The sequence below is a fragment of the Mchenga conophoros genome, linkage group LG13 (assembly GCF_057382185.1).
Source record: "Mchenga conophoros isolate Kocher_MC1m ecotype Shallow Benthic linkage group LG13, M_conophoros_male_GT1.1, whole genome shotgun sequence".
Classification (NCBI taxonomy): domain Eukaryota; kingdom Metazoa; phylum Chordata; class Actinopteri; order Cichliformes; family Cichlidae; genus Mchenga; species Mchenga conophoros.
This window is the reverse complement of record NC_140538.1, coordinates 1,191,836-1,217,784: the sequence shown is the minus strand read 5'-3', so window position 1 is coordinate 1,217,784 and position 25,949 is coordinate 1,191,836. Positions and strand designations below refer to the sequence as shown.

The 25,949-nt window shown below is 43.9% G+C and overlaps 1 protein-coding gene across 2 annotated transcripts; it reads right to left on the bottom strand.

The window, feature by feature from the left end:
- Positions 1-1,233: 1,233 nt before the first annotated feature.
- Positions 1,234-24,030, bottom strand: ncapd3 (non-SMC condensin II complex, subunit D3). Of its 2 annotated transcripts, XM_085295906.1 has the most exons (35): positions 23,912-24,030; positions 23,138-23,307; positions 22,842-23,004; positions 20,423-20,586; positions 19,948-20,112; positions 19,800-19,861; positions 19,636-19,723; positions 18,091-18,224; positions 15,387-15,459; positions 15,124-15,249; positions 14,516-14,768; positions 14,385-14,423; positions 13,181-13,273; positions 12,878-12,951; positions 12,624-12,758; positions 12,325-12,545; positions 12,052-12,243; positions 10,971-11,068; positions 10,780-10,889; positions 10,443-10,550; positions 8,595-8,709; positions 8,254-8,349; positions 7,930-8,168; positions 7,649-7,728; positions 7,225-7,362; positions 6,998-7,131; positions 6,678-6,886; positions 5,213-5,323; positions 4,867-5,028; positions 4,072-4,184; positions 3,733-3,794; positions 3,024-3,071; positions 2,002-2,064; positions 1,846-1,888; positions 1,234-1,445 (listed from the first exon to the last, which is right to left on the bottom strand). In XM_085295906.1, exons 1-35 carry the CDS (start codon positions 23,961-23,963, stop codon positions 1,385-1,387), a joined length of 4,194 nt encoding a protein of 1,397 aa, XP_085152032.1. In that variant the 5' UTR covers positions 23,964-24,030; the 3' UTR covers positions 1,234-1,384. The 2 variants fall into 2 exon arrangements, with proteins under 2 accessions (XP_085152032.1, XP_085152033.1); XM_085295907.1 differs by lacking the exons at positions 22,842-23,004; positions 23,138-23,307; positions 23,912-24,030 and adding an exon at positions 21,146-21,292.
- Positions 24,031-25,949: the final 1,919 nt, after the last annotated feature.

Sequence of the window (25,949 nt, the reverse complement as noted above, 5' to 3'; positions counted from 1 at the left end):
GTATGTATGTATATATATGTATATATTGTACTATTCTTAGTTAGTGTATTGTCTGTCTTGTCTTAATGTTGGTTTAAAATGGAGCACTGTAACAAAAAATAATTTCCCCCAGGGATCAATAAAGTATTCTGATTCTGACTTTGCACTTCCACCAGACCTCCGGACCACAAACTCTCTCACCACTTTTAAATCACGTCTCAAAATCATCTATTCAGAATCGCACACACCTGATTCTGTCTCAGTCCATTTTTACCTTGCTCAGCTTTTATACTTTCATGCTTGTTTTTTTCTGATTGACCTCATGTCTAAATTGTATTGCTGCTATTGTAAGGTGACCTTGAGGGTCTTAAAGGTGCCTATAAATAAAATGTATTATTATTATTATTGCTTTAGTTTAGCATTATTCAGTTCTGTTATTCCAACAATGTACTTAAGTTGGACCAACTTCATTAATGATGAATCATTTTACTTAATGTAGTCGAGCCAACCTATGCAAATTACATCAGTCCAACAAAAGTTCTGAATGCTAATAGAAATGCATTCATTACCGTGGAAATCCTTCCAATTCATGTAAAGAGCAAAGGTCATGTCTTTGAACGCTGGTCCTTGGTGCTGTGAGGCAACAGTGCTACCACCACACCACCAAGCTGCCAGTCCAGGATTTAAAAAGTGGGAAAGCTGTGACTACAAGGCCTCACACAGCATTTTCATTACGTTTCTGTCCTTGAGAGGTTAAACCAAATAAATAGCTTTTCTGCCTCTTATAACCCCAGTGATGTTCCTGTGGTTTGATGCATATAGTGCATCATATGTTGCACTATATACTTATGCATGTACATCTCTTTTTATGACTTCATAACTTGAGAGATATCAGCCGATGGTCATAAGCAGGATGAACTTTTACTGTAATGCTGGCATCGAACTGATGATGGCTGAGAGGCTCCGCCTCTTGAGCAGCAGCCCTTAACGTATGATTAAATCTGAAACGCTGTCGGTCAGTAAGACGACCGAAGTTCGACCTTCTGTTTGGAAACGATGTCGTTTGTCCCTGTGGCACGTTGTCTATCCTTTTGTATGTCTGTTATTTATTCCTGCGGTCTTACTATGTATATTTTATTCCCGCACAGCTGCGGTGGAGCACCCACACTTATACATGCCAATGACAATAAAGGGCTATGCTGTTCCATTTCATCAAAGACAATAGAAATGAATGATAGAAGCCTCTCAGTGAAACACCATATGTTGAACTTTTATTTCATATTGTACATCAATACATCAGTGCAAAAGCAGCTAAACAAAGAGTGAAAAAACCTCAAAGTGAGAAGAAAGGATATTGTTGTAGATAAAGACAACCCACACACACACAAACTGAGTGACGCATCCACTACAGTCTCTTCCTCAGACGCAGAGGAGACTGCACATTCCACTGCCTCGGTCCAGGAGCCCTGAACAAACAACAGAGCTGCGTTTAAACAGTTCACACGTCCCGTGCATAGATCGCTGTAGTGTAATAGCAGCACAACAATGTGACAAAGCTAGCAGGCCTACAAACACCACAGAGCAAACAAACCCAACAATGTGTGACTCAGGTCTTCTGGAGTTTGCTGCCATGTTTCTGTAACTCTGTTCTTAGTAATCAGGTGTGGTCGTTTCCACAGTAATAACTAGTAACTTTGTTACTGCCTCGCTCCTGTCTTCACTGCTGTCGCTGTCCCAGTGTGATGCTGGATTGTGTATGTGTGTGTGTTTGTCATGGTCATTAAGTGTAGTGCTCAGGCACTAAACCAGTTAATGCAGAACCAGCACTGAGTTAAACTAACACCAAGGAAAGAGAAGTGCACTCACTGGGCTTCACTCGATCGCACATGAAGCACGCTGCCCTCTTCACCTGCCGACACACACAAAACAGTGATTGTTATAAACAAGCTGAAGATAGTTTTCATTCACTACACAAAAAGCAGAGCGAACGTTGGCACCGTCAGCGCCTGGTCAGAAACCTACTTGTTCCCTGCTCACTGAGGATTGCGCTGAGTCCTTCATCAAAGGTCAAGTTGATTTTGACACCTAGTGGACAAACAGAGATGGGTCAGTCGAGGGTTTGTGGATTACATCATCAGTGAGATTATAACCAACAGAGTATGGTACCATAATGTAGTAAAGTACGGTGCAGAGTTTGGAGAGTGGAGCCACTCTGCTTCAGGTCCTCACTGAGCTCACAGCAGATACAAAGCTAACGACTGCACATCATATATTTATTGGTGAGAGGTCTGATACATGCTTATGCTTTTCTTTGTACAGCATGTCTCATTCACCCAACCATACCAACACTTTACATGTGCATGCATGGACCCGAGTGCAGGCTTTTTAAAGTGTTCTGATCATTACTGCCCGCTCTGGTCCAATCCCGCAATATTTGTGTCCACCCCTGCCCATAGCTGCAGACACATTAATGATACTCTGCACGATGATGCACATTGAATGTGACATTTCTATAGAACAGCAGCAGAATAAATAAAAGCAAAACCAGCAAAGATCTCTCAGCTTTGAATCGTTAGTCAGTAAACTGAGGTTACAAACTAACCAGGGTGCCAGCAGTGCTACCCGTCAGGCTCCGCCTCCCATTGCTGTGGACAGTTCTTATGAATCATAACTTGCATCCATTATTGTTCTTTTAAAACAGCAAGAGTATACTTAAGCTAATTTTGCCATTTAAATCTGTAATGCGTTTTCCTTTTGGAGAAGTTGTCATTAGTTTGGTCCTGCGCAACAAAATCATAAAGCCAAACGTCGCTGCAGCCGTTCCACAGATTTCCTGCTTGGTGAAGGAGAATTACTCTTCTGTCTGTGAAGAACAGCAGGTGTGCTTCCTACTGTCAACACAAAGTTCAGCTCTTTACCTTCTGTGTTTAGAGGGATTTTAAATACCCAAATATCTCACTTTCCATTTTTTGTACTCTCCAACCTTCATTTTGGGACCTGCGTCTGTTTTAGCTGCCAGAGGCAACCTGGAACTTCTCTCTTACCCTTTGGTGTGCTGATGGCTCTGTCGCTGGCAGCTCCTTTAGCCATCACTAAAAAAGTCAAATGAAAACACCGTCACAATGGATCTCACACACAAAACTTGTGGGAATGCAGAGTGAGGATCTAACACTGCGTGCAAACAAGAATCAGACAGTAAGACCTGCTCACTGAGGTTACAACAACACAGAGGATAAAGTGCTACAAACATGTTTTACATGCTGTTTATGCATCGCTGGCCTCATTATGAAAGGACATTTATGGTTATGACTGGACTCAGTCCCGTAACATATGTCCATCCGCGTCGTCCCTGACAGTAACCTCTGTTACAGAACAATACTGTTTTACTGTTTCACCACCCTGAGGCTAAACTAATGTGTCGAGCAATGAACTTCAAAGATGAAAAGACTACATGGGCTACTTTTGTGCATACATTTGACAATTACTGCACCTGAACTCTTGGACTGAAATGCTGCTGCTGCCTTGTTTCAATAGAGTCACACTTCACGGTGAGATCAGTGAAAACGATGAAAACTGCCCTTCATTTACTGTTATAATAGAAGAATGTACAGTTCTGATGTTTGCAAGCTTCAAGCACTGATGAAAGTTTCTTCACATGTTTCCTTGACATGTGTTGCTTTCCTTGAGTTCCTCTCCACTTGGCAGACATTCAGGATAAATGACATTTGTTCAAAGCAGTGAACTGAACAGTACCTGTTCCTTCCAGAGCGATTGATTTAGACTGGACATCGTCCTGCCTCCTGGGTCCACGCACACTGACAGACACACACAGGAATTTCAGTAAGTTAAGCCGTAGCTTCACACTGTACTGAATTAAACCAGCTAAAGTTTACATCTGCTCACAAATATGAACTCGTAGATGTGGCCGGGTCATTTCCAGCACTTCTTCTTTTCTGTGTCTAAGACTAAATGTGAACCAAAGGCTCGGTCTGCCAGTGATTACTGGTCATATGAAGGAGCCCAAACAGCGATCTCAGATATGAATCAGACTCTACAGTAGAGTGTAAGTGCCTCATACTGCTGGAAGCCTACCGGTCAGTGAGTGCCAGTCTAGCAGTCTGGAGGTTTGGACGAGGTGGCTGCGGTGTGGCAAAGGTACACGGCAGCAGGGCCGTGGATCTGACAGGAGAGCGCTGGGCTGAACCCTGGCGAGGAACAACGATCATTCATATAATAAATAAATAGCTCAGACCATCAGATGATAAGAAGAACGTTCGTTTAGAGAAAATATTTCAAGGAACTTGTACAAAAGTGTGAGGACTGTGTTTCATTGTAACACAATCCTCGTGTCCTGTTCTTAGTGAGAACTTTCTGGAGTCACTTGCTGCTCCAGCAAACATGAACGTTAGCCTGCTGTTATTGGAGATTGGTCAACAGATCAACATCAAATCCACACTACCTGGATTATATTCATACTCAGTATGCAGAGATTAGCAGGCATACATTCAGTCTACAGAGGATGATCCACAGTGGGGTACAACCACGGGCTCCCCCTGTCTGCAGCTCAGCACCGACTCCTTTTCCCCAGAAGAACGTCCAGCATGTAGCAGCAGATTACTTAAACTCTATATTCATCTTCACAGACTGTCTGTTTCTGCTTATTTAGAAGAGGAAATGTCCCCTTAATTTATTAAAAACAAGCGCGCTCAGACGTCTGTAAACCCCACACAGGCAGCGTGATCTGAGCCTGTCAGACGATTGGAGCACAGCTGCAGGTTTTGGAAGCGAGCGAGAGGACGTTACCTGCAGTTTAGCACATTTGTATGCACAGAAAGCCTTTTGACAGTGAAATCAGTGGGTTCATAGTGGTTTGCACTGTGCTCTTACCTGGGCCTTTTTGCCATCTCCTGCCAGGCTGTCGTTGTCCAGCTGTTCCACTGTCGCTCTCTCCTTTTCTGCTATTTTCAGAGCAAACTCCATTTCAGCTGCCAGCTGCTCGTCTCCAGAAAGAATCTCCTTCACCTCATTACGGTAGTCCTGCATAGTCACCTGATGTCAGACACACAGAGGTTAATGCGGTTCCCTTCGCTACAATATTTTCTCTCTTAAGAGAGTAGAAACAGAAGCACAAACTGTTCTGCTGATGCTTTGCAGCTAACAGTGCTGTAAAGCTGTGGATTTTCCATAGTTCATGCAGATCATCAGTGAATATGATCATGCATGCTGGACTTACCTGCAGGTAGCCCACGAGATCTCTGAGAACAGGAGAGCGCTTCTGCTCCAGCAGGTTCTTCAGGCTAATGATGAGAGGAACAGTGTTCTCTATGAAGGCCTTCTTCCTAACCTGCGGATCAAAAGTGCAGATTACCTTCAATCAATCTCAAATATTTCATCTGCTGAAATATAAAAACGTTAAAAGTTACATTTCGAGCGTCTTCATTATACTTGGTGCAGACAGTTTAGCCTGATGCATCTCTGAGGATGAAGACCTCTATACTTCACCGCTCAGATGGATATAAACAGCATTTTGCTCATTTGGTTCATAATCAGAGTCATCAGATTCAGAATCAACTTCGCGACAGCCTTCATCTTCAAATACAAATATTTTAAATAGTTCAGAGGTCAGTTTGCCCCGCAACGCAACAGGAAGGTTAGAGTTGTTCTTTGTTGTAGCCAAGAGCACCATTTCTGTAGACTACTGACAGAAATCAGAAGAAAGCTGTTCAGGCTGTGCTGGCAAAACAAACAAGCTTCATGTGTTTGAATCTAAACTTAAGGTTTAACTACTCGATGTTTGGTTTTGTGCTGTTGAAACAGATGATTCCTCCTCAGCAGAGTACGTGTCCTCACAGGGACTTCTGACTGAGCCAAATAAACTAAACAGTCAGCATCATTCTAGATGTAAATGACCTCCAACCTCTGGTAGACGCACAAAACACCACCAGTTTTTCTAAACGCTGCTTAGGGGAGCTACTGCTTGTGGTTACAGCATCCACACCACAGGTGGGGATGTCCTTACAGTCCAGGCCTAGCCGACCATTTGAAGTGGCAAACAACAGTGTTTGTGTGAATGTGGCATGTTGAGTACAGAGTAGAAAAGCGCTCTATAACAATAAGTCCATTTACCAAAACCACTTTATAGTCACTGCATTGGTTATTGCATGCAGGACATATGCCATCACCACAAGCTCACGAGCATTAACACTGGTGCTTTGAGCCACGGCAGACTCGCTGCAGTCTTCTCTAGAAGAAACGCTGCTGCCATGCAGGAAGTAGCTGCTGTCGGCTCGCTGGCATCCTGTAACCTGGGAATCTTTGAGCTCCGGTACTTTCAGATACAGAGCTCCTGTGTGGATGAATTCAAACTGGCTCTGCTGAGAACACCAGGTTACAAAATTGAGTAACACACTGGTAATGGGCGGTGCTAGGCATCGCTCGAAGTGTGTGTCATTTTATGGAAAGCCTAGTTTAGTGTCCTACAGTTGTATAGGTCACATAACATGTGTTATCTAACAGCTGTTTGTGTCGTTGTTACTATAAATGATCACGTGGTCTCCTGTGACTAAACAGCTGGTGACAGGAAGACTTGTTGAGCAGAACCAGGATGAAGGAGGCAAACCAACTGCCTCAGTAAGCTGAGATGAGTAGGAAGAGGAACAAAGGAACCAAATGCATTTTAAATGTAGAGAACTCGTCACCTGTGACACCACTTTCTTCTGTGCAGCCTGCAGAACAGCTTTGGCCATGGTGGCCATGTTCTCCTCCTCTGCTTCCTCCCCTGCAGCAGCGCCTGCTGAACTACATATGGTCTGCAGCTTAAACTCTTTAAGGCTCAAGATGTTGAAAGTCTCTGACAAAATGTTAGCGCCATCTGCATCCAGGGGCAGCTCTTCATCAGCAAAGCACGCTGATGTAGGAGGAGGTAAGAATATAAAAAGACAAAGGTTCTGGTTAATAGTGCTTTAACAACAGGCCCAACTCTGAAAAGAAAAACCTAAAACTTTACTTTTAAGTTTACCTAAAATGGTCTGGTTGATCTTGTTGGTGATGTTGAAGCGCTGAGCGTCTGTAAAGTGCTCCAACAGGAAGCAGTAGATTCGAAAGCGTTTCTCACGGTACTGTTCTCCTTTTAGGGAGAAGTGAACGCGTTCTCTGCGTGGATGTTCAAAGAAAAGGAATAAACTCAACAAACATGTCGTGACGTGAGGAAACAGCAAGGAGAAATCAAGCTGAGCGGGGTCATACCTCTCGCTTTGGGAGAATTTGTTGTAGGACTTGTGTTTTGTGTAGGAGTTGAAATGGAAGATGCACTCAATGAAGTGCTGGCTGAACATTTCTGGGTTCTTCTTCAGCAGCAGGTGGAGCAGGCAGTATTCAGTGAGACTAAAAGGAGGTAAAACATACCAGCCTCGGTCTTGTGAAAGCAGCTTTACGGACACCAACATTCAAATACGGACTATAGTGAGGAAAACAAACGCTCCTCGTGCTTCAGACACACAAGCCACAGCCTGAAACCTGCTCCTACGCACGAATCAACCGGACTTCCTATTAACGTGTTTGCTGAGTGCGTAATCTGTCGTGAATGCCAGTCGGGGATTCAAAAATGAATGGATTTGCGGTTGCATACCCCACTTTCACGTCCTGTCCGTGTATGCACAGTATGAATTACCTGACGATGGCAGGGACCGGGTCAACGAGAGCCACCATGAAGTCAAAGAAGAGGGAGCCCTTCCATTTCACAAATTCTTCCTAAAACGTAGTCATGAGAAAACCAAAAAGAGGTGGCGCTGAAGTCCATCCATGTTTAACATGTCAAAGTAACGTCACAGCTGTAATTTGCTTCATTTTCCATTACATAATCCTGAAACGGGCATCATCTGACCATTGCTATGAACGTCTCAAAAGAGCACTGCTTACAGAAGTATGGTGACATTAAAGACAGCAACTCACCTGCAGCAGGTTGGTCAGCATGATGAGAGTCTGCTCTCTGATGACAGCGTCTTTGTCTCGCAGACAAGCAGAGATGTTGGGAATGTAGTGATCCACCATGTTGGTATATCGCACGCACAGATCACACATTATCACAACCACGTTGCTGCGTACTGAAACCTCTGTGCCAACCTCCAACTCCCTGGCAAACACGGGCAGGTACTTTTGGGCCAGTTCTTCACTCTGCAGGGCCAATTTACCTGAAGCACAGTCACAAACAAACACTTAGGCTCATGGCTCGGAGTGAAGAGTCAGAGCTAAACTTGGAGGATGCACACGCCTCACCTAAAGTGATGACTCCATGGGCTCTTACTCTGGTAGGCAGCCAGTTTGCTTTGAACTGGGAAAGAGGCAGTGAAGCTGGCAGCTCAGTCTGGCACTCTGTCAAAGATGGAATAAGACAAACAGGTTAGCAGAGCCTTCTAACCTGGCCGTGCCCTGGACAGTACAAGACTTCGTGGTACTTTGAAGAAGATGTGACAGCTCCTGACCTTGCAGAGTCTGAAACCTCACTTGATTTCCAACTGCGGCACATTCAAAATGTCACCTGACACCAGCAGCTGTGCTGTTGTCTCTGGAGACGTTCACTCACACACAGTATGCATTTTAGCATCAGTCTTTCCTACCTGCCAGTTTCTCAGAATGTGTTGTGAGCACAGATTCCACTAGCAGCACTGTCCTCTTGTTAACTTTGGCAGGACACTGAAGTGATGCCACACCCAGAGTGTGGAGATGTTTCACCTGAAAGAGAAAACGTTCCCCGTCCATCAGAGCCACAAGCGCTGCACGGCTGATCACATGTTGGTTTTCAGACGCGCGCGGTGGCGTTTTCATCATCGGATTTTTGTTCTTCCTGAATGAAGTTTTGATAAAACTGTCATCACACCACAAACATTAAAGAACAGGCTGGATCTGTTTCATGCCTCGCAGTTCTTCATCTCACGTTTTCTTAAGCGTGAGGATTACTGAACAATTCCTACCTTGTACAGTTCACCCCAAAACCCAAAGGCTTCATTCCTTGCAGAGTTTTAATAGCTATAGAACTATGCAGTGATCTAATAGGGTGCAATGTGTGTTAGGCGGCAGCCAAGGGCGCAGGATCCCTGGCTAGGCTGCCAATTCGGTCATGGAACATCGGCTCCTTCCTCATGGGAGAGGTTGAGCGATACCAGCTATATCTACCTGGTCTCATCTTAACCCACGGCTCGGGCTCTGGAGCCAGCCTCAGAGAGGGGCTGGACTCTGTCCCAGTTTGGAGTTGGCGAGTGTGAGAGGTGGTGGGCTGCAGTGGGTATCCATGAGTGAGAACCCAGTCTGCCAGACGGGGTGGTGGTTCTCATCTTTGAGAAAGAGGACCAGAGGATGTGCTCCAACTACAGGGGAATCCCGCTCCTCAGCTTCCCTGGACAGGTATGCACCCTGCTGCTGTGGATCAGCTCCTGTACAGAGGGAGAGCTTGGTCTGCATTACGGGCAATAAGTTCGACTCTTCCAGTGGGTGGTGGACTCCAGAGCTGCCCTTTGTCACCGTTCCTTTCATAACTTTTACTTGACAGAGTATCTGTGCGCAGCCAAGTGGTGGAAGGTTTCTCCCTCATGTCTGCTTTTTGTGAATGATGTGGTCCACCCCACCAGGTGGGGACCTCCAGCTCGCACTTGAGCCGTTCACGGCTGAGTATCAAGTGGTGGATGCTAAAATGAGCACCTCCGAGGATGGAGTGCCCACTCTGGGTCAGGGACAAGTTGCTACCCCATGTAGAGGAGTTCATGTATCTCGGATCTTGTTCCACTGAGGGATGAGGGGCTCAGCAGCTGCAGTGATGCAGGCGTTCTGTCTGTCATGGGAAAGAGACAGCTGAGCATAAAAGCAGAGCTGTTAGTTTACCGGTCGATCTACATCCCTACCCTCACCTATGGCCACGAGCTGTGGGTAGTGACTGAAAGAACAGGATTGTGGGTACAAGTGTCAGAAATGAGCTTTGTCTGAAGGGTGACTGCTCCCTTAGAGATAGGGTGAGAAGTTCAGCCATCCAAGAGAGGCTCAGAGTGTACAACGCCTTCACATTGAAAGCAGCCAGGTCAAGTGGTTAAGGTATCTGATTAGGATCCTCCTGGGCGACTTCTGGGTGAGCTGTTCTGGGCAGGAGGCGGCCCCGGGGTAAACCCAGGGGCCAGCCCAGAGATCATCTTTTGCAGCTGACCTAGCTATTCCCCGAGGCGAGCTAGAAGAGGCTGGCTGAGGAGAGCGAGGCTTGGGTTTCTATCACTAGGCTGCTGCTTTGTAAATAAGTGTTAAGAGATCAATTGTTCTTGTCTAGCTGTCATTCCAGAGAGAACAGCACAAGATACTGAGGGTTGCAGAGTATGTGTCAATACCACTGAACATAAGTTCAAAGTGAAAGTTTACCTTTCTGCCACAATCATAAGGACATTTCTGGAGTAACGAGGACAAGTCTGCTAAGAGTTTATTCTCACCATCAGCTCCTCGTCGAGGTTCTGAGCTCCATTGTCAGTTAGGATTATGCTGGCCAAATATGACTCGCAGGCAGACACCAACTCCCCACAGCGCTGGTTCAGGAAAGCCTGACAAAAACACAAGACACACTCACAGTGGGCGTCAGTCATATCGGATTCAAACTTTGAGCAGGAGTTTGGCACTGCCTGCTTCCTGCTGCAACTTACAAGGTTAACTGTTCTTGTGTTTGATCGTCATCCAAACAGGATGGAGACCAACAACTGTTTCTGTTACTGAAAACAAGATTTCAATGCTGTCATAAAGTACGTCAGCCTCTGAAGTATAGATGTCTCTAACCTGAGTCTGCTTGATGTCTTCACTGCAGCCAAACTGATAAAGAGTCTGAACAGCAGAGCTGATCACCTCCAAAGGCAAAGTGAAAGTCTTCAACCAAGACATCAGATCAGCTGCAGAGAGACGGTGAGAGAGACTGAGTCACATCATTTCTCTCAGTAATCCCCCGCCATCTGTCCCCTTACTCAACCTACCGACGACCCTTTCCTTTGTGTCTTCATTTAAATGCACGGCAATGTCTCCCATCACACACAGGATGTGACAGCATGTTGTTGCGTTTACATCCTTTGATCTAAGAGGAGACAATCAAATCATTAATACATTTATCTGCAAATAGCAAAGCAGTGATCGCTAAAAACATTAACATTAAGAGACTGACTTGTTGTTAGTGAGAAGTGATTTATGACCATTTACACTTGGTGTCACCCTCGACCATTTTACAGGGTGTGTTTGGGGATTTGTTAACCCTCTGCAGAGTCTAGCCTCTGTTTCAACTTGTGTCAGAAGTGCAAAAGTATTATTATTTTTATTGTGTTGATAGGCCAAACCTCAGATAAATAATTTACACCATGTCTTATGATACATACTGTCATCGGATTTGGTGCAGGAAGAAACCGTTAAAAAAAGATCTCCTAAGAAGTAGTTTACTTCAAGTACAAGAAAAAACCAAGACAAAAACATGTCAGAGAAAAATCCACCATGTCAGAAATGATATGGCAGCACATGGTGTCTGGTTGCTGACAGGGAGGCAAAGATTGAGCGAGTGATGGTGGTGAAAGAGTTTTGTGTTACACAAGAAGATGTAAACACAGCACAGATTCCTGTGTTTCCCGCGTCTGCTGACAGTGGCCACAGCCACTCTCCAAAACATCAACTCTTTGCTGTCCAAACCTTAAACCAACCACAATAACATCACATCTCCCAGAGAGGGGAAAGGTGAGTGTTCCTTCTGCGTCACACGTCACCCCCTCCTTACAACGGGATACATTTGTTTGTATGCGCACAAAGCCTATCATGCATCAGTCTACCCCCGTGTACAGTGTTGCTCTTCACCTTCTTTGTTTTGTTTCCAAAAAAGCCCACAATACACAGCAGGGCTGCAGGTTTTTTTATTAAATGGTGGAACTGAGTTTGCATCCAGAAGGTGGAGCGAGAACAAAACAAAAACAAAGAAAGGTTTGCAGATTTCACCATTTTCCACCAAATTACAGGCCAGATTATAAAGGGCTCATTTTAATTCACATAAACGTGGCAGACTGATTTGGACTTGCCCACCTGACCATCTTGTCCCAGGCGTCCAGAATCTTGCCATGAGGCAGTCTGGAGGATGAAGAAACAACCTTGGAGAGCAGCAGCCAGGCTCCGGCAGCATGATCAGCCTCAGTATGTGAGATCAGGTTGGAGACAAATAACGGGGTGAACTTCTTCTGTTTGGACCAGATGGTGAAGGCCTTGCTAAAGTAACGACTGGAGACCGGGTACAAACACATTCAGTATTTAACATTAAACATGTTGTTTCGTACGAGACAAACGCTGGGCTGGCTTCACCTGAGCTTCTGGCACTGGTGACACAGTAGGCCCAGCAGCTCCCACATCAGCCTCTGACTGGCATCCAGGTGGCAGCCAGCAGAGTACGGTTTGACCTGACTGAGCAGCACCTGGTCCAGCGCCTCCAGGGCCTTGTCTTGCACCGAGGTCTCAGAGTCCGCCACAGCTGGCACCACCCCCTGCAGCCACGCCTTTTGCACCACACTGCACTCTGGTTTAACCTGGCAGAGAGACGTTAGGGTTAGATCTCACCCACGGTCACTTCAGTGACCGTCCCATCAGCATGTGGCTCCACTCACACTGAGCAGGTCCCCCACACACTGCAGGGCCTTCTTTTTCACAGACACAGATGGGTCTCTGCAGCGCTCTGACAAAGTCTGAAGAGTCTCCCAACTCATGGGGATCACGTCATGTTTCAGGAGACCCAGCAGGGCCTGTGCAGGAAGAGCACACAAGTCAGCCTGGGAACATGCAGATATTCAACCCGCCCCCCCACAAGAAATGACTTCAATCTAAATCGTGGCTGCTGCTGGTTAAGTTCAGCTCCAGGTACCTGCAATGCTGCTTTCCTCACATTAGTCTTTGAATCCTTCACACGCCGCAGGAGGAGGGCCAAATTCTCTTTTGCTGCATCAAATACAGAAACTATGTGATTCACTGACCTCCAGGGTCCAGACCATGAAAAACACATGAATGAAAACAAACACGTGACAAAAGTGATTTAAATGTGTGTTAGCCTTGTGACAACCTGGCAACCTTGTCCAGGGTATACCCCGCCGCTCGCACCGTCACGTACACGATAAGATATTAAAGCTATTCAATAATAGAAAAAGGATAGACTGATGGAAGCTCTCACCATAACAAGCAGCGCTGTCAGTGCTGCTCAGCTCCACAGTCCTGAATGGAAGAGTGCGGTAGGTTTTCAGAGTGTGCTGGGTACTGAGAGTCCCTGAAACAGTCATATCAACAACACCATTAAGTACAGTCATAGTCAACACAGTAAGAGTTATGTCAGTGAAACAAAAAATAGTGTCGTCTTTACCAGGGCTCAGGCGAACACCACCTGAGATGCAGTAACATCCTTTATTTTTGCACTTTCCTGTTGTGCTAGCTCCAGGCTGCGTGCAGGTCGGAGATATTTATGCGGAAACCTTTGTTTTCTTTACAGAACGAGAGAAATAAGCCCTGCAGTCACAGCTCTCTTCAGGTCCAGTCGGCTTTAGGGCTGGACTTTGACTGGACCACTGCAACAGCCTGATGCTTTAATGAGAAAACAGGTCCTTCTGGCAGGAACCAACTTCTCTGCATTAATGTGATAAATTCTCAAAATCGCTCCTTGCACCCGGGTTAAGAGCTTACGTGTTGTTTCTGGCAGCTCCTTACACTTTGAAACACACTAATAATATCGTATATATAAGTAGTCAGCTATGCCCATCTCTCACAGCTCACAGTGTGAAGAAACCCTGAATTGGATAAGTGGAAAGAGATGGATGAACTATGACCTCTAAGATGTAGCTCACGTGGTTTCTGCTCATGTTCTGACCTCAGGGTGAACGGAAACGTAGGTTTGCACGCACTGCTTCTGCATGTTGTTTCAGTGTTTACTGATCTCAGGCTGAATTCAAACTGAAGTTTAGAACTGATAAAAGCTTATACTGTCTCCTAGCCATGGCTGTATACACCGAGTCATTATGACACTCTTAGAAATTAGCTGGAAAACGGCCTCAATGTACAGGCTGCCTGATCCATATCAAAATGACACTTTAAACTGTTGTACTGCCGGCACTACATTCCTCAGGTGTGTGTACGTAGGCCACCTGCTACTGCTATTATTAGAGTCTTTAGATAAGCTATCAGCTATGGGAATTGTCATAATGGATCTCTGTCAAAGTGGGGTCAGAGCGTGACACTGAAGGTCACTTTCTTCATGTTTTGTGGTCCTGTGACAAAGTTTCCGCCTTTTCCCAGGATATATAATACCTGTGAGATTCACAGAGAGCCAGACTGTGGCTTTTGTTTTTTAACCTGACTACAGGAAATATAACAAAAACAAACTTTACCTTCTGTGATTTCACCTTCCAGCACCGTCTGGGTTCCAGCTTAACCGAGCAGAGAGGAAACACAACAACTTTAATGATTTCGTTTGAAGGCCTGTGTCTTTACTGTACTCCTGTGTGTGAGGGTGTCTCACTGGCAGAGAAGAGGTTGTGGATGGCTCTGGTGGCATTGAGAGAAGGCAGCTCCAGGCACTGAGCCAGGCAGTTCAGAGCATGGCCCTGGACAGTGGGAGATTCATCCATCCGTCGAGCAAAGAGCAGGTTCTGGATAAGGGAGCTGTGCATCAGGAAACAAACAAGGTCCGGATCTCGACACTCCTCCGGTCTTCTCTCTGGCTGCTCCAGCAAAACCATCACCACATCCACAGAGAACAGCCGGTGCACCATCTGTAGAGGCCATCGCAGTCAGTACCACTGACAGAAGGTGATGAAGCTCACTGACATTTAGCTAAGTTCCAACATGCTCCGAAACAGAGTATCACACAGGAGGGTGGACACACTCTTTTTAAAGTGGCTTAAAAAACAGGCTCTCTGAGTTTTATCCTGATCTTTGAACGTGTGCTTCAACTTCAGCAAAGTCGCAGAAATTTATGGAGACACTAAACATTTGTCTGTGACACTGAAATCATTTGAGCAGCTGTTTGACTTAAGCTGAAGATCATTGATGAGACAGAAACCTGCAGCGGCTACGCCAGTGTCAGGAAGTGAAAGCATTTCTCAGACAGTTAAAGTAAAACCTTACCTTTGAGCTTCTGGAGAAGTTACACAGCCACTTAATGAAGCAAGCATAGTCTTCACTTGCCATCTGAGACGTCAGCATACCCACAGCCTGAGCTCCATGGCTTCGATACTCATTCTTTTCAACCATCTGTGTATCAGCACAACACAAACATGAATGATAACAATGCAACTTTGTTGTTGTCACATTGTACATTTTAAGCTGCAGAAAGTTTCTGAACGTTTGCAGAAAGTGAATTTATGCCGAGTGTTTGCTGGAGAATTCACCTGGAAGCAGATGTGCTGGAGGAGGATTTGCAGGAAAGGCAGTGCCAGCTGCTTCAGCTCGTCCACAAGATGACTGCAAATATAAATATAGAAATCTTTCACACATCTGCTCTCCAAGGTTCAGAAACATCCCTGAACAGTCACGATCCCAGACATCTTCAAGTGACACATTAGCGCCGGTCCTTAAAGCTGCAGAAAGTAGAGGAGAGACTAGGATGCTCTGTGTGTGTGCACATACTGAAACTGATGCCTCTAACAATGTGAACAATCAGTATTTCTACCAATGGTCAGATATGAACAGGTCTAAATGTTTTTGGGGCGACCGTGGTTCAGGGAGTTAGGAAGCTCATCTGTAACCGGAAGGTCACCGGTTCGATCCCCTGCTCGCTCTGTCCTGGTCGTTGTGTCCTTGGGCAGCTGTGGCTACAACTGTGGCTGCCTGCACCAGTGTGTGAATGTGAGAGTGAAGGAAAAGTGGAAGTGAAGCGCTTTGGGTGCCTTGAAAAGCGCTATATAAATGCAATCCATTATTATTATTATTATTATTAGGATAGATTAGATAGAACTTTATTAATCCCTCGGGTGGGTTCCTCTGGGAAATTCGATTTCCAAAAAAGCACAGCACCGACAGAAGTTACAGAGTTACAGAATATTTTATTTTTATTTTTATTTATATATATATATATATATATATATATATATATATATATATATATATATATATATATATATATATATATATATATATATCACAAAAGGTATTGCACAGTGAGGTGAAGAGGCACTACAGCTTAGTTGTTCCCCCCTCCTTTGTCCTCCTGTTTCCCCTCCCTCTCCCCTCCAGGGAGGAGTTAAACAGTCTGATGGCGTGTGTGGATAATGACACCTTTAAAAATCATTAAATTAAGTAGTGACTGAAGTGCAGACTTTCACCTTTAATTTAACAAAAGTAACTTAATTGTTTAAGTTATACAGTCGCCACTTAAGGAGGCTCAAAAGTAATGAGACAACTGACTGACAAGCAGCTTCAAACCAGCCAGTCTGCTTCCTTGTTATTCCAGCTGCAGTCTTAAGAGGCTTCCACAGCTGTGGTTTGTTCACTCTGGTGTGAATCAGTTCAGTCCGCCCATTAGCCTCATGTGTCTGAGGCGTGAGAAACAAAATAAATACAAGGTGCTGTGGACTCGTTTCTGATAAATCGTGTTATGTCACAGCTAGTTGCTAGCCCCTACAGACTTTGCATGTCTATAACACCTTCACGCACTGAGAACCAAAGCATACGTGGCTACGGGACAGTTTTTAGCACAAACTTCTAACTCATACCCGCTCGTTCAGATCAGGGTTGCATCACATTCACACCAAAAACAAACCACCCTCGAGTTTGTTTGAAACTGGGGGGAAATGAACCACAGCTGTGAAACACCTTAACACATCTCTCCAGAACACTGTCCCCCTGCACCGTGTCTGCTCCCAAAGCATCAGAAAACAACCACCCAGCAAAAAAGGACAACATAGGATCATCAACAGCACCAAAACCCTCAAGAGTGAAACGTAGGTTATTAAACATTGCGTGTGTCTATTTCCTGTTTGAAGTCCCTGTTAATACACGAATTGATCAACAAATGTACTCTGCCTCACAGAAACCTGCTTACAGCAGGATGATCATGTTAGTTTAACGAATCAACACCTGACAATCAATTATATACACAGACAGCTTGAATTCATTTGAAAGCCTGATGCTTCGCCTCGTCCACCCCAGCTGCGAAACCAGTCTTGTTATCATCTATCGTCCACCTGGGCCTTACACAGAGTTTCGCTCTGATCTCTCAGACTTTTTATCTGATTTAGTTCTGAGCTCAGATAAAATAATTATTGTGGGTGATTTTAACATCCATGTAGATGCTAAAAATGGATTTAGGAAGTCCTAAAACTCCCTGAAAAGCCTTCAGCTGATCCAAAATGCTGCAGCAAGAGTCCTGACAGGGACTAGAAAGAGAGAGCAGATTTCTCCTGTTTTGGCTTCCTGTTAAATCCAGAATTCAAAATCCTGCTCCTCACATACAAGGGCTTAAATAATCAGGCCCCATCTTATCTTAATGACCTTGTAGTACCATATCAGCCTATTAGAGCACTTCGCTCTCGCTCTAGGAACAACAAGTAGGCCTGCAGAGTATTTAAAGTAGAATGGGAGGCAGAGCCTTCAGTTTTCAGGCCCCTCTTCTGTGTTTGTATGAATGGGTGAATGTGGCATGTTGTATAGAGTGCTTTGAGTACTCGGGGAGAGTAGAAAAGCGCTGTATAAGAATCAGTCCATTTAAGCTCTTTACCTTACAACAAAAATAAACTAGAATTGAACTAAATTCTCTCTGGACACTTTCCAAAGACTGTGGTTCAGTTAACGGGCAACTCTAAACCAGCCACAGACGTGAATCTGTATCTCTGAGATAGACTGGTGACCTGACCCCGTCTCTCAGGGTGGGGGACTGAAGCCTAACCTGTCTGCCATAAGATGAGAGAGGCTCCCATAGATGGAAAAGGGGCTCCTTTAAAGACAAGCCTTCATTAACAAAACTATAGTCATCATCAAAATCAATTCAAAAACTGAAACAGATCACAGGTTTAAACCTTTTCTTTCCAACATCCACCACGATGAGATGTAGACAAGTAAAAAGTATCAGATCAATATTAAAACAAAACTATTTACCAGACAAACTGGATGGCCTGGTCACGAGTAGCGAGGACGGTCTGGCTCGGTACGAGGAGGGACGGCTTCCCAGTGTTGCCCTTTTTCATCATCAAAATCACGTAGAGGAGCTGGTGGAACACCCTCCTCAAGGACTGGATGGCACAACAGATAAACTCCATTAAAGAAGACATGATACGTTTGAAGACTCTGGTGGGAACGTAGCACATGGGTCTCATCCCTCAATAAATGCTGAAGTCACGTTATTTTGCAGCAGTCTGTGAGAGCATTTTAACATTTTCTCAGTTGAATTTTTCTCCGAATCGTGTCACAGCTTGTTTGTTCTGTTGGCTTCATCGGGTGGTGTTCATTCCATTACATACTGTTTGCCCCTTTGGATCCCACTGGAACAGGAGGAAGACCGCATTATCCACCAACTGCACTGAAGACATGATCAACTTCCTCTCCACAGGTTTTAAGAAATCACATTCAAATTTAGTAATAGCTCGAGCTGATTTAATTTTGGGTCAAGGTCACACGAAAAGTGAAAACAAATAAAAACTTCATATTACCCGACATTTTAAACTTCATGTCGATATCCCAGGACTTGGGGTTGGATTGCATTTGACTATGACCTTCAATGTTAGCATCCAGGTCACAAAAATATTCTGCAAGCCATATCAAGTACAATTTATCATATGAAAGGGCATGCAGAGAGCTGTATGAAGCAACTCCTCTTTCTATGCCTGTATGTCCTATAGTTCAGCAAAAATCATCAGTATTTTTTGAAAATCTCACGTTTTCACAGCTTCTATATGTCAGAGACATTTAGGCTCTTTGAGAGACTAAAGAGTTGGTCCGGTGGAGTGAAACACTGCTTTCCACTCCTGAGTCTCCTGACGCTTTGCCAGAATTGCTTCAAGGAAGTCAGAAAGTCTTGTTCCATAGCCTGACTGCCTCTCACGCCCAAGTTTCTGCTTCAAGCACCAGCCGAGGGGCTTGCTGTTTGGCCTGCCCATACTCATCAGCTGCCTCCAAAGTCCCACAGGCTAACCATGTCCAGTAGGACTCCTTCAGCTTGATAGCTACTTTGATTCAGGGATTATCGCCACGACGAGCACCAACTACCTCACAGCTGCCTCAGCAATGGAGGTGCAGAACATGGTTCAGTTGGAGTCCACGTCCCCAGCCTCATTCATAATGCTTCCAAAGTTGTGTCTGAGCATTCCCAGCACACCCTCACCATACTTTTAGGTGCGAACACCACTCTGCTTCAGATCAGCCAGGCCTTGCTCCCAGGTCTCATGGTCACTGCTCACGTGAGCGTTGAAGCCCCCCCCTCAAATACCCCACTCACTAAACTTAAGAAGGCTAACTGATGTTCGGCGCATAAGTGCAAACAGTCAGGATCCATTCACTGAACTGAAGAGGCAGGGAAGCAACCTAGTGGGGAAGCTAGTCCAAATCTTTGAATGCAGCCAGCCTGTGTCACCATAAAAACAATATTTCTACAGTGTTATGACGACATCTACTGAGATAGTTTATAAGTAGTGTACGGGATCTTACTTCTTTCTGGTCTCCATGTTTTGGCAAGCAAAGCAGCTGTAGGCCGTAGAAAGCCATCTCTGGAATGCTCCTTAGTTTGGTAACGTCTCTGTGCAGAAATTACACAACTATCACAGTTTGTTCTGATACATTAAAAAAAAGACAAAATAAGCAAGAAAACTCACTGTTCAGCAGCAAAAGCTGGTTTGCCAGTGGTGGGTTCAAAGTAAAGCAGGTTACTGAAGATCTGGACAAAGAAAAGGATTCGCTGTGAAAACCTGCAGGTTCCACAGTGTGAAACGAACCAGGTGTGCAGATACAACCAGGTGGTACCTGCATACAGTGGATCATGGTCTGAGGACTGTCTTTTAGTGGAAATGTTTGCAGAAGTCTCAGTAAGCTTTGAACCAGGAGAGCTACAGCATCTCTGATCCTCATCAGGTCCTTTCCAGAAAGATGAACTTCCTCTTCCTCCTCATCCTCCTCCTCCATTTCCATCTGATAATAACACATAGGTCTGATCATAAATGTGTTCCACCAGAGAATACGTTTACTCACCTTCACACAACTTTAGCAACAAAAAGATCAGTACCGTTTATTGGTTTGTTTTTCTCTTCAGAAAGTTTTAAGAAAATGAAATGAGGAATAATTAATGAAAATTCCTTCTCGGTGTTGTATTAGCTCCCACATTAAGTCAATCGGACAGTCTGAACAAAAGAAATTCAACACTTAGATGGACCTAGTTATGAAATGAGTGTCTCAAAGTCACTATTCAGCCATCACATTGCAATGATCCTTGGGAGTGTACCTCTGGACTGTCTTTCCTCTGTGGTCTGGAGCGTTTTCCCTCCGTCTGAGAACTCTTCAGGTCTTTTTTGCGTTTCTTTTCAGAATCCTGAGGCCAGCAGTGACGGGTCAGGTCCAAACATGTGTCCAACAAAACTTCATGAAAAACCTTGTTGGAAATGCTCCCTAGAAACAACAATAGAGAGAGCCAGACACACTCACACCGCTTACCCAAGCAAACATCTTTTATTGTCCAGTTTTCCTAAGCTCGTGTGAATTGTAGCCTCGGTTTTTTATTCTTAGTCAACAAGAGCGACACCCATCGTTATCTGCTGCTGCTTTAGCACGTCAGCTTCAAGGTTCAACAGGTTGTGTTCAGAGAACTTCCACTTCCTGGATTTTATTTTCTTTTTGTCATTTTTGAACCACTTACACTTACAGTTCAGTTTTGAATATTACATAAAAAATAAACAACACAAAGTGTTTTTGAATGGCAGGTATGCAGAAACATGTGTATGGGCAGAAATCTGTGCCATCAGACACTGAAGTTGAATAAGTTCAATTTGAATTTGAATTGCTCAGATTGAATCTGAATTGTAACTTGAATAAATGCTTTTGAAAGCTGAATTTGAATTAGTCTAATTTGAAATTGAATTTATATTTTGAAAATGAATTGATTTGCTTTGAAACTGCATTTTATCCTTTAAAAATTCAGCTCTCGAATAATTTCAGTTTCACTTCTCACCATTCAGTTTCAGGTCTACAATTCAATTTCAGTTCCAAAATTCAGTTTTTTGGAACTTACATCCGGTTCCGGTTCAAGCGCAGATGAATAGAACTACGTTTTACTAGCGGACCGAAAGTGTTACTGACGGGAATCTACAGCGTCTTGAGCTGAATTAAGACTTCAGAAGTCATTCGTCATGTCGAATGACCAGCGGATAAACTCTCAGGTTGGTAATAAATGTATTACATGTATAAGAACAAGCGTCATGTTAACAAATGATAGCCGTAAGGTAACTTTTATGCTTATTGTAGCTGCTAGCTAAAAGCGCTAATTTAGCGTAGTTTGCCCTGAATTCAGCTTTGACAACAAATATGATCGACTGTTTCTAGTAGAATTCCAAAGTTGTCATCTTGGACCCTCTCAGAGTACCCCCTCTGTATGCTTGCAGAGACCCCTACAGTAGGGAAACATGCAAAACGGTGTCCAAACCTTTGTGTTTTAGCTTTATTTATGTCTTACACAGCATCCCAACTCTTTAGCTAACTTAATAACTTTAGCTAACTTAATAACTTTAGCTAACTTAATAACTTTAGCTAAAGTGAACAGTTAGTCTAATTCATTAGTGCATTAGTGTGAGACCCTGCATCGTGACCTACGAACTTCTAACCCCTGCGAGTCAATCGTACAGTTTGAGCAGAAGCTGAATCGCGCGACTGAAAAAAATCGCACAGTGTCTGCCCAGCATAAGACATAAATAAAGCTAAAACACAAAGGTTTGGACACCGTTTTGCATGTTTCCCTACTGTAGGGGTCTCTGCAAGCATACAGAGGGGGTACTCTGAGAGGGTCCAAGATGACAACTTTGGAATTCTACTAGAAACAGTCGATCATATTTGTTGTCAAAGCTGAATTCAGGGCAAACTACGCTAAATTAGCGTTTTTAGCTAGCAGCTACAATAAGCATAAAAGTTACCTTACGGCTATCATTTGTTAACATGACGCTTGTTCTTATACATGTAGTACATTTATTACCAACCTGAGAGTTTATCCGCTGGTCATTCGACATGACGAATGACTTCTGAAGTCTTAATTCAGCTAAAGACGCTGTAGATTCCCGTCAGTAACACTTTCGGTCCGCTAGTAAAACGTAGTTCTATTAATCTGCGCTTGAACCGGAACCGGATGTAAGTTCCAAAAAACTGAATTTTGGAACTGAAATTGAATTGTAGACCTGAAACTGAATGGTGAGAAGTGAAACTGAAATTATTCGAGAGCTGAATTTTTAAAGGATAAAATGCAGTTTCAAAGCAAATCAATTCATTTTCAAACCATAAATTCAATTTCAAATTAGACTAATTCAAATTCAGCTTTCAAAAGCATTTATTCAAGTTACAATTCAGATTCAATCTGAGCAATTCAAATTCAAATTCAGTGTCTGATGGCACAGATTTCTGCCCATACATGTGCATGTAGCACAGAGCCATGGCTCAGTGTCTAAACGAGTCTCACAGGCCTGAGTGTGTCCAGATAGCTTCCTAGAAATAAGTCACAGGATAGACAAACAGACACACACACACTCCTTGAAAATTAAGACATCTATACCAACGTTAGAATTTACAGTCAATAAGCAGTGACAATCATCTCATCAACGTTAGTTCCACCTAGCTCCAAGAACCGAGAGACTTGTAGTTACTTCCATTTCAACTTTCCTTACCTGGAGTTCTCAGAAGTAATAGGTACACTGAGGCTGCACACAGGCTGTTCACCCTCTGGTGGCCACTGGCCACTTTAGACTTTCCTGCCAGGACAAAGAAGGACAGCACAGCCACCACAGACTTGACTGATATGCCACTCTCCCCCAGAACTGCCCAGACACTCTGCAATGCAAGATAGGAGACAGTCAGCTGACTGCTACCTTCAGATGGTGAAACAGACACTACAGACTACAGGAAGACTTTAGACTGAGCAACTGCAAGCGCTTCAAAGAGCCACAAAAACTAATTTGCTTACCTGTGAAGCTCCATCACTGCCTGCAGACTGATATTGATCAGCATGTGCCAGTAAACACTGGTACAGGGCTGTGAAAGACTTCTCTCGCCTGGCTGTAAGTTCCTCTTCTATAGTTTTATCCAGTGGTTTCCTTTCAGTAAACTCCACTTCCCACACCGCGTCCACCCAGGCTAGAAAAAGAAAGAATAATATTATCTCAAACATGTAAATAGAACTGAAATAACAAGAGAAAAAAAACTTAAAAACATCAAGTTTTTGTGAAAATCTCTGTCAACACAATGTTTATGCTTGAAAAGGAGTAGATGAGTTTTTTTATTTTAAATTACATCATTTACATGTTTAACTACATCCAAGTCTACACTCAGCTCATAAACCAAAACAACAACAAACTACACTTTACATAAACTAAGCACTCTGTGTAAACACCCACTAAATCTCTGAGCTTTGTAAAAATGATCTCTTATATCACAAAATCACTGACTTTCATTTACTGCTACTTTTAATACGTTTGCCTGTCAAATGTCAGACGAGCCGATGTTTTCTGTCTGCCATGAATCCACAGATATTAAGTTCATTACAACTGCTGACTATAAGATTTGACGACAATCTGAATATTCAGCTGCTTTATTTAATGGCAGATAATCTACACTAATGTCGCTTCACGGTACATCTCTCGGCTCAATGACCCAGGAAACAGCTCCGTTAACAACCAAGTTTGACAGACCGCCGGGTGTTCAGTAAACCACATTTCGATAACAGACAAAAGAGTTTTACCTTCTGGGACATCGTTTAACCGAAGAAACTGCAACGCAGATATCAGATCCATCTTATTTTGGTTTGTCTTTTTCTTTCTCGCTTAATTCGCCCGCCCAAATATAAAAACTCCGGACATGCGCACTAAAGTCTTCGTTTTATTTCTTTTCCTGGTTATCAGCCTCAGTGTTCAATACTGCCACCTGCTGGGCTGGAATAGTTAGTTATTATTTTTTAATTTGCAAGAAAAGTTAAAACTGGTCGCAAAGTTTCAAACTAGTTTATTGGAACATGAACTAGTTCATAACAGTTTTAATATGACTAATACTAAAGTCATATAGATAGTTTCAACTGATAAATAATAATGTGCAAAGAAGGTATTTATAATACACACTATATTCCCAAAAGTATTCACTTTTCTGTCTTCACATGCATATAAACTTGAGTTATATCCCATTCTTAATCCATAGGGTTTAATATGATGTCAACTAACCCTTTAACAACTCTTCAGCAAAGGCTTTCCACAAGGTTCAGAAGTGTGTTTGTGGGAATGTTTCACCATTGTTTATGGGCTCAAATTATGCTCATGAAAATTTAGTACTTGTAAATCAAATGTGTACCGTATTTTCACGACCATAAGACGCACTGTACTAAAAGGCGCAGTCTCAGTTATGTGTGCCATTACTGTATTTAACACACACATAAGGCGCACTGGATCATAGGGTGCATACAAGTACCGTATGCGTATTTAAAAATAAAGCGGGAGCAAACCTGAGTTCGGTACCTTACTCACATTTCTATTGCCGGTAATCGTCATCATCAACAACACACAAGCATACAAGTGTGCAGATGTACTCATTGTATTTTTATATCTTGTGAGGGCCAGAAAGTTTGATCAACTTTAATCAGAATCAGAATCAGAATCAGAATACTTTATTGATCCCTGGGGGAAATTATTTTTTGTTACAGTGCTCCATTTTAAACCAACATTAAGACAAGACAGACAATACACTAACTAAGAATAGTACAATATATACATATATATACATACATACATACATAAGTCACTTATAAATAAATAGTTGGAAAAGAAACATGTGTAGTTGTAGCAGCAAACAGTGTGTTAAGTGGATGCGTTGTACAGGGAGCCACAGGCAGGAATGATTTCCTGTGTCGTTCAGTGGTGCTTTTCGGTAATCTCAGTCTCTCACTGAACGAGCTCCTGTGACTGACCAACATGTCATGGAGTGGGTGGGAGGTGTTATCCAACATTGTCTTTATCTTGGACAGCATCCGCCTCTCCGACACCACCTTGAGGGAGTCCAGCTCCATCCCCACAACATTGCTGGCCTTACGGATCAGTTTATTAAGTCTGTTGGCATCTGCGACCCTCAGCCTGCTCCCCCAGCATGCAACAGCATAGAGGATCGCACTGGCCACCACAGACTCATAGAAAATCCTCAGCATTTTCTGGCAGATGTTGAAGGACCTCAGTCGCCTCAAAAAATAGAGACGACTCTGGCCCTTCCTGTAAAGTGCTGTGGTGTTTTTAGCCCAGTCCAGTTTATTGTCAATGTGTACTCCAAGGTATTTATAGTCCTCCACAATGTCAACACTGACCCCCTGGATTGAAACAGGGGTCAAGTGTTTCCTGGTCTTCCTGAAGTCCACGATCAGTTCCTTGGTCTTTGCCACGTTGAGCTGCAGATGATTCTGCTCACACCACGTGACAAAGGAGTCGACCACAGCCCGGTACTCTGTCTCATCATCCCTGCTGATGCATCCAACCACCGCAGAGTCATCAGAAAACTTCTGAAGATGGAGGTCTCTGTGCAGTGGCTGAAGTCTGTGGTGTAGAGGGTGAAGAGGAAGGGGGAGAGGACAGTCCCCTGTGGTGCCCCTGTGTTGCTGATCACCTTGTCAGACACACACTGTGGGAGACGTACATATTGTGGTCTTCCTGTCAGGTAATCAACAATCCAGGACACCAGAGAAGCATCCACCTGCATCGCTGCTAACTTATCACCCAGGAGGGTCGGCCTGATGGTGTTGAAAGCAC

What these genes read in the sequence shown, in the direction of transcription:
- ncapd3 (XM_085295906.1), bottom strand. Translation starts at nt 23,963, where the DNA reads ATGGATCTGATATCTGCGTTGCAGTTTCTTCGGTTAAACGATGTCCCA. An exon ending in ATCTCGTGGGCTACCTGCAG is followed by an intron (nt 5,029 to 5,212) that starts GTAAGTCCAGCA and finishes GTCTGACATCAG; the next exon opens with GTGACTATGCAGGACTACCG. An exon ending in GAGATGGCAAAAAGGCCCAG is followed by an intron (nt 4,185 to 4,866) that starts GTAAGAGCACAG and finishes GTTCCTCGCCAG; the next exon opens with GGTTCAGCCCAGCGCTCTCC.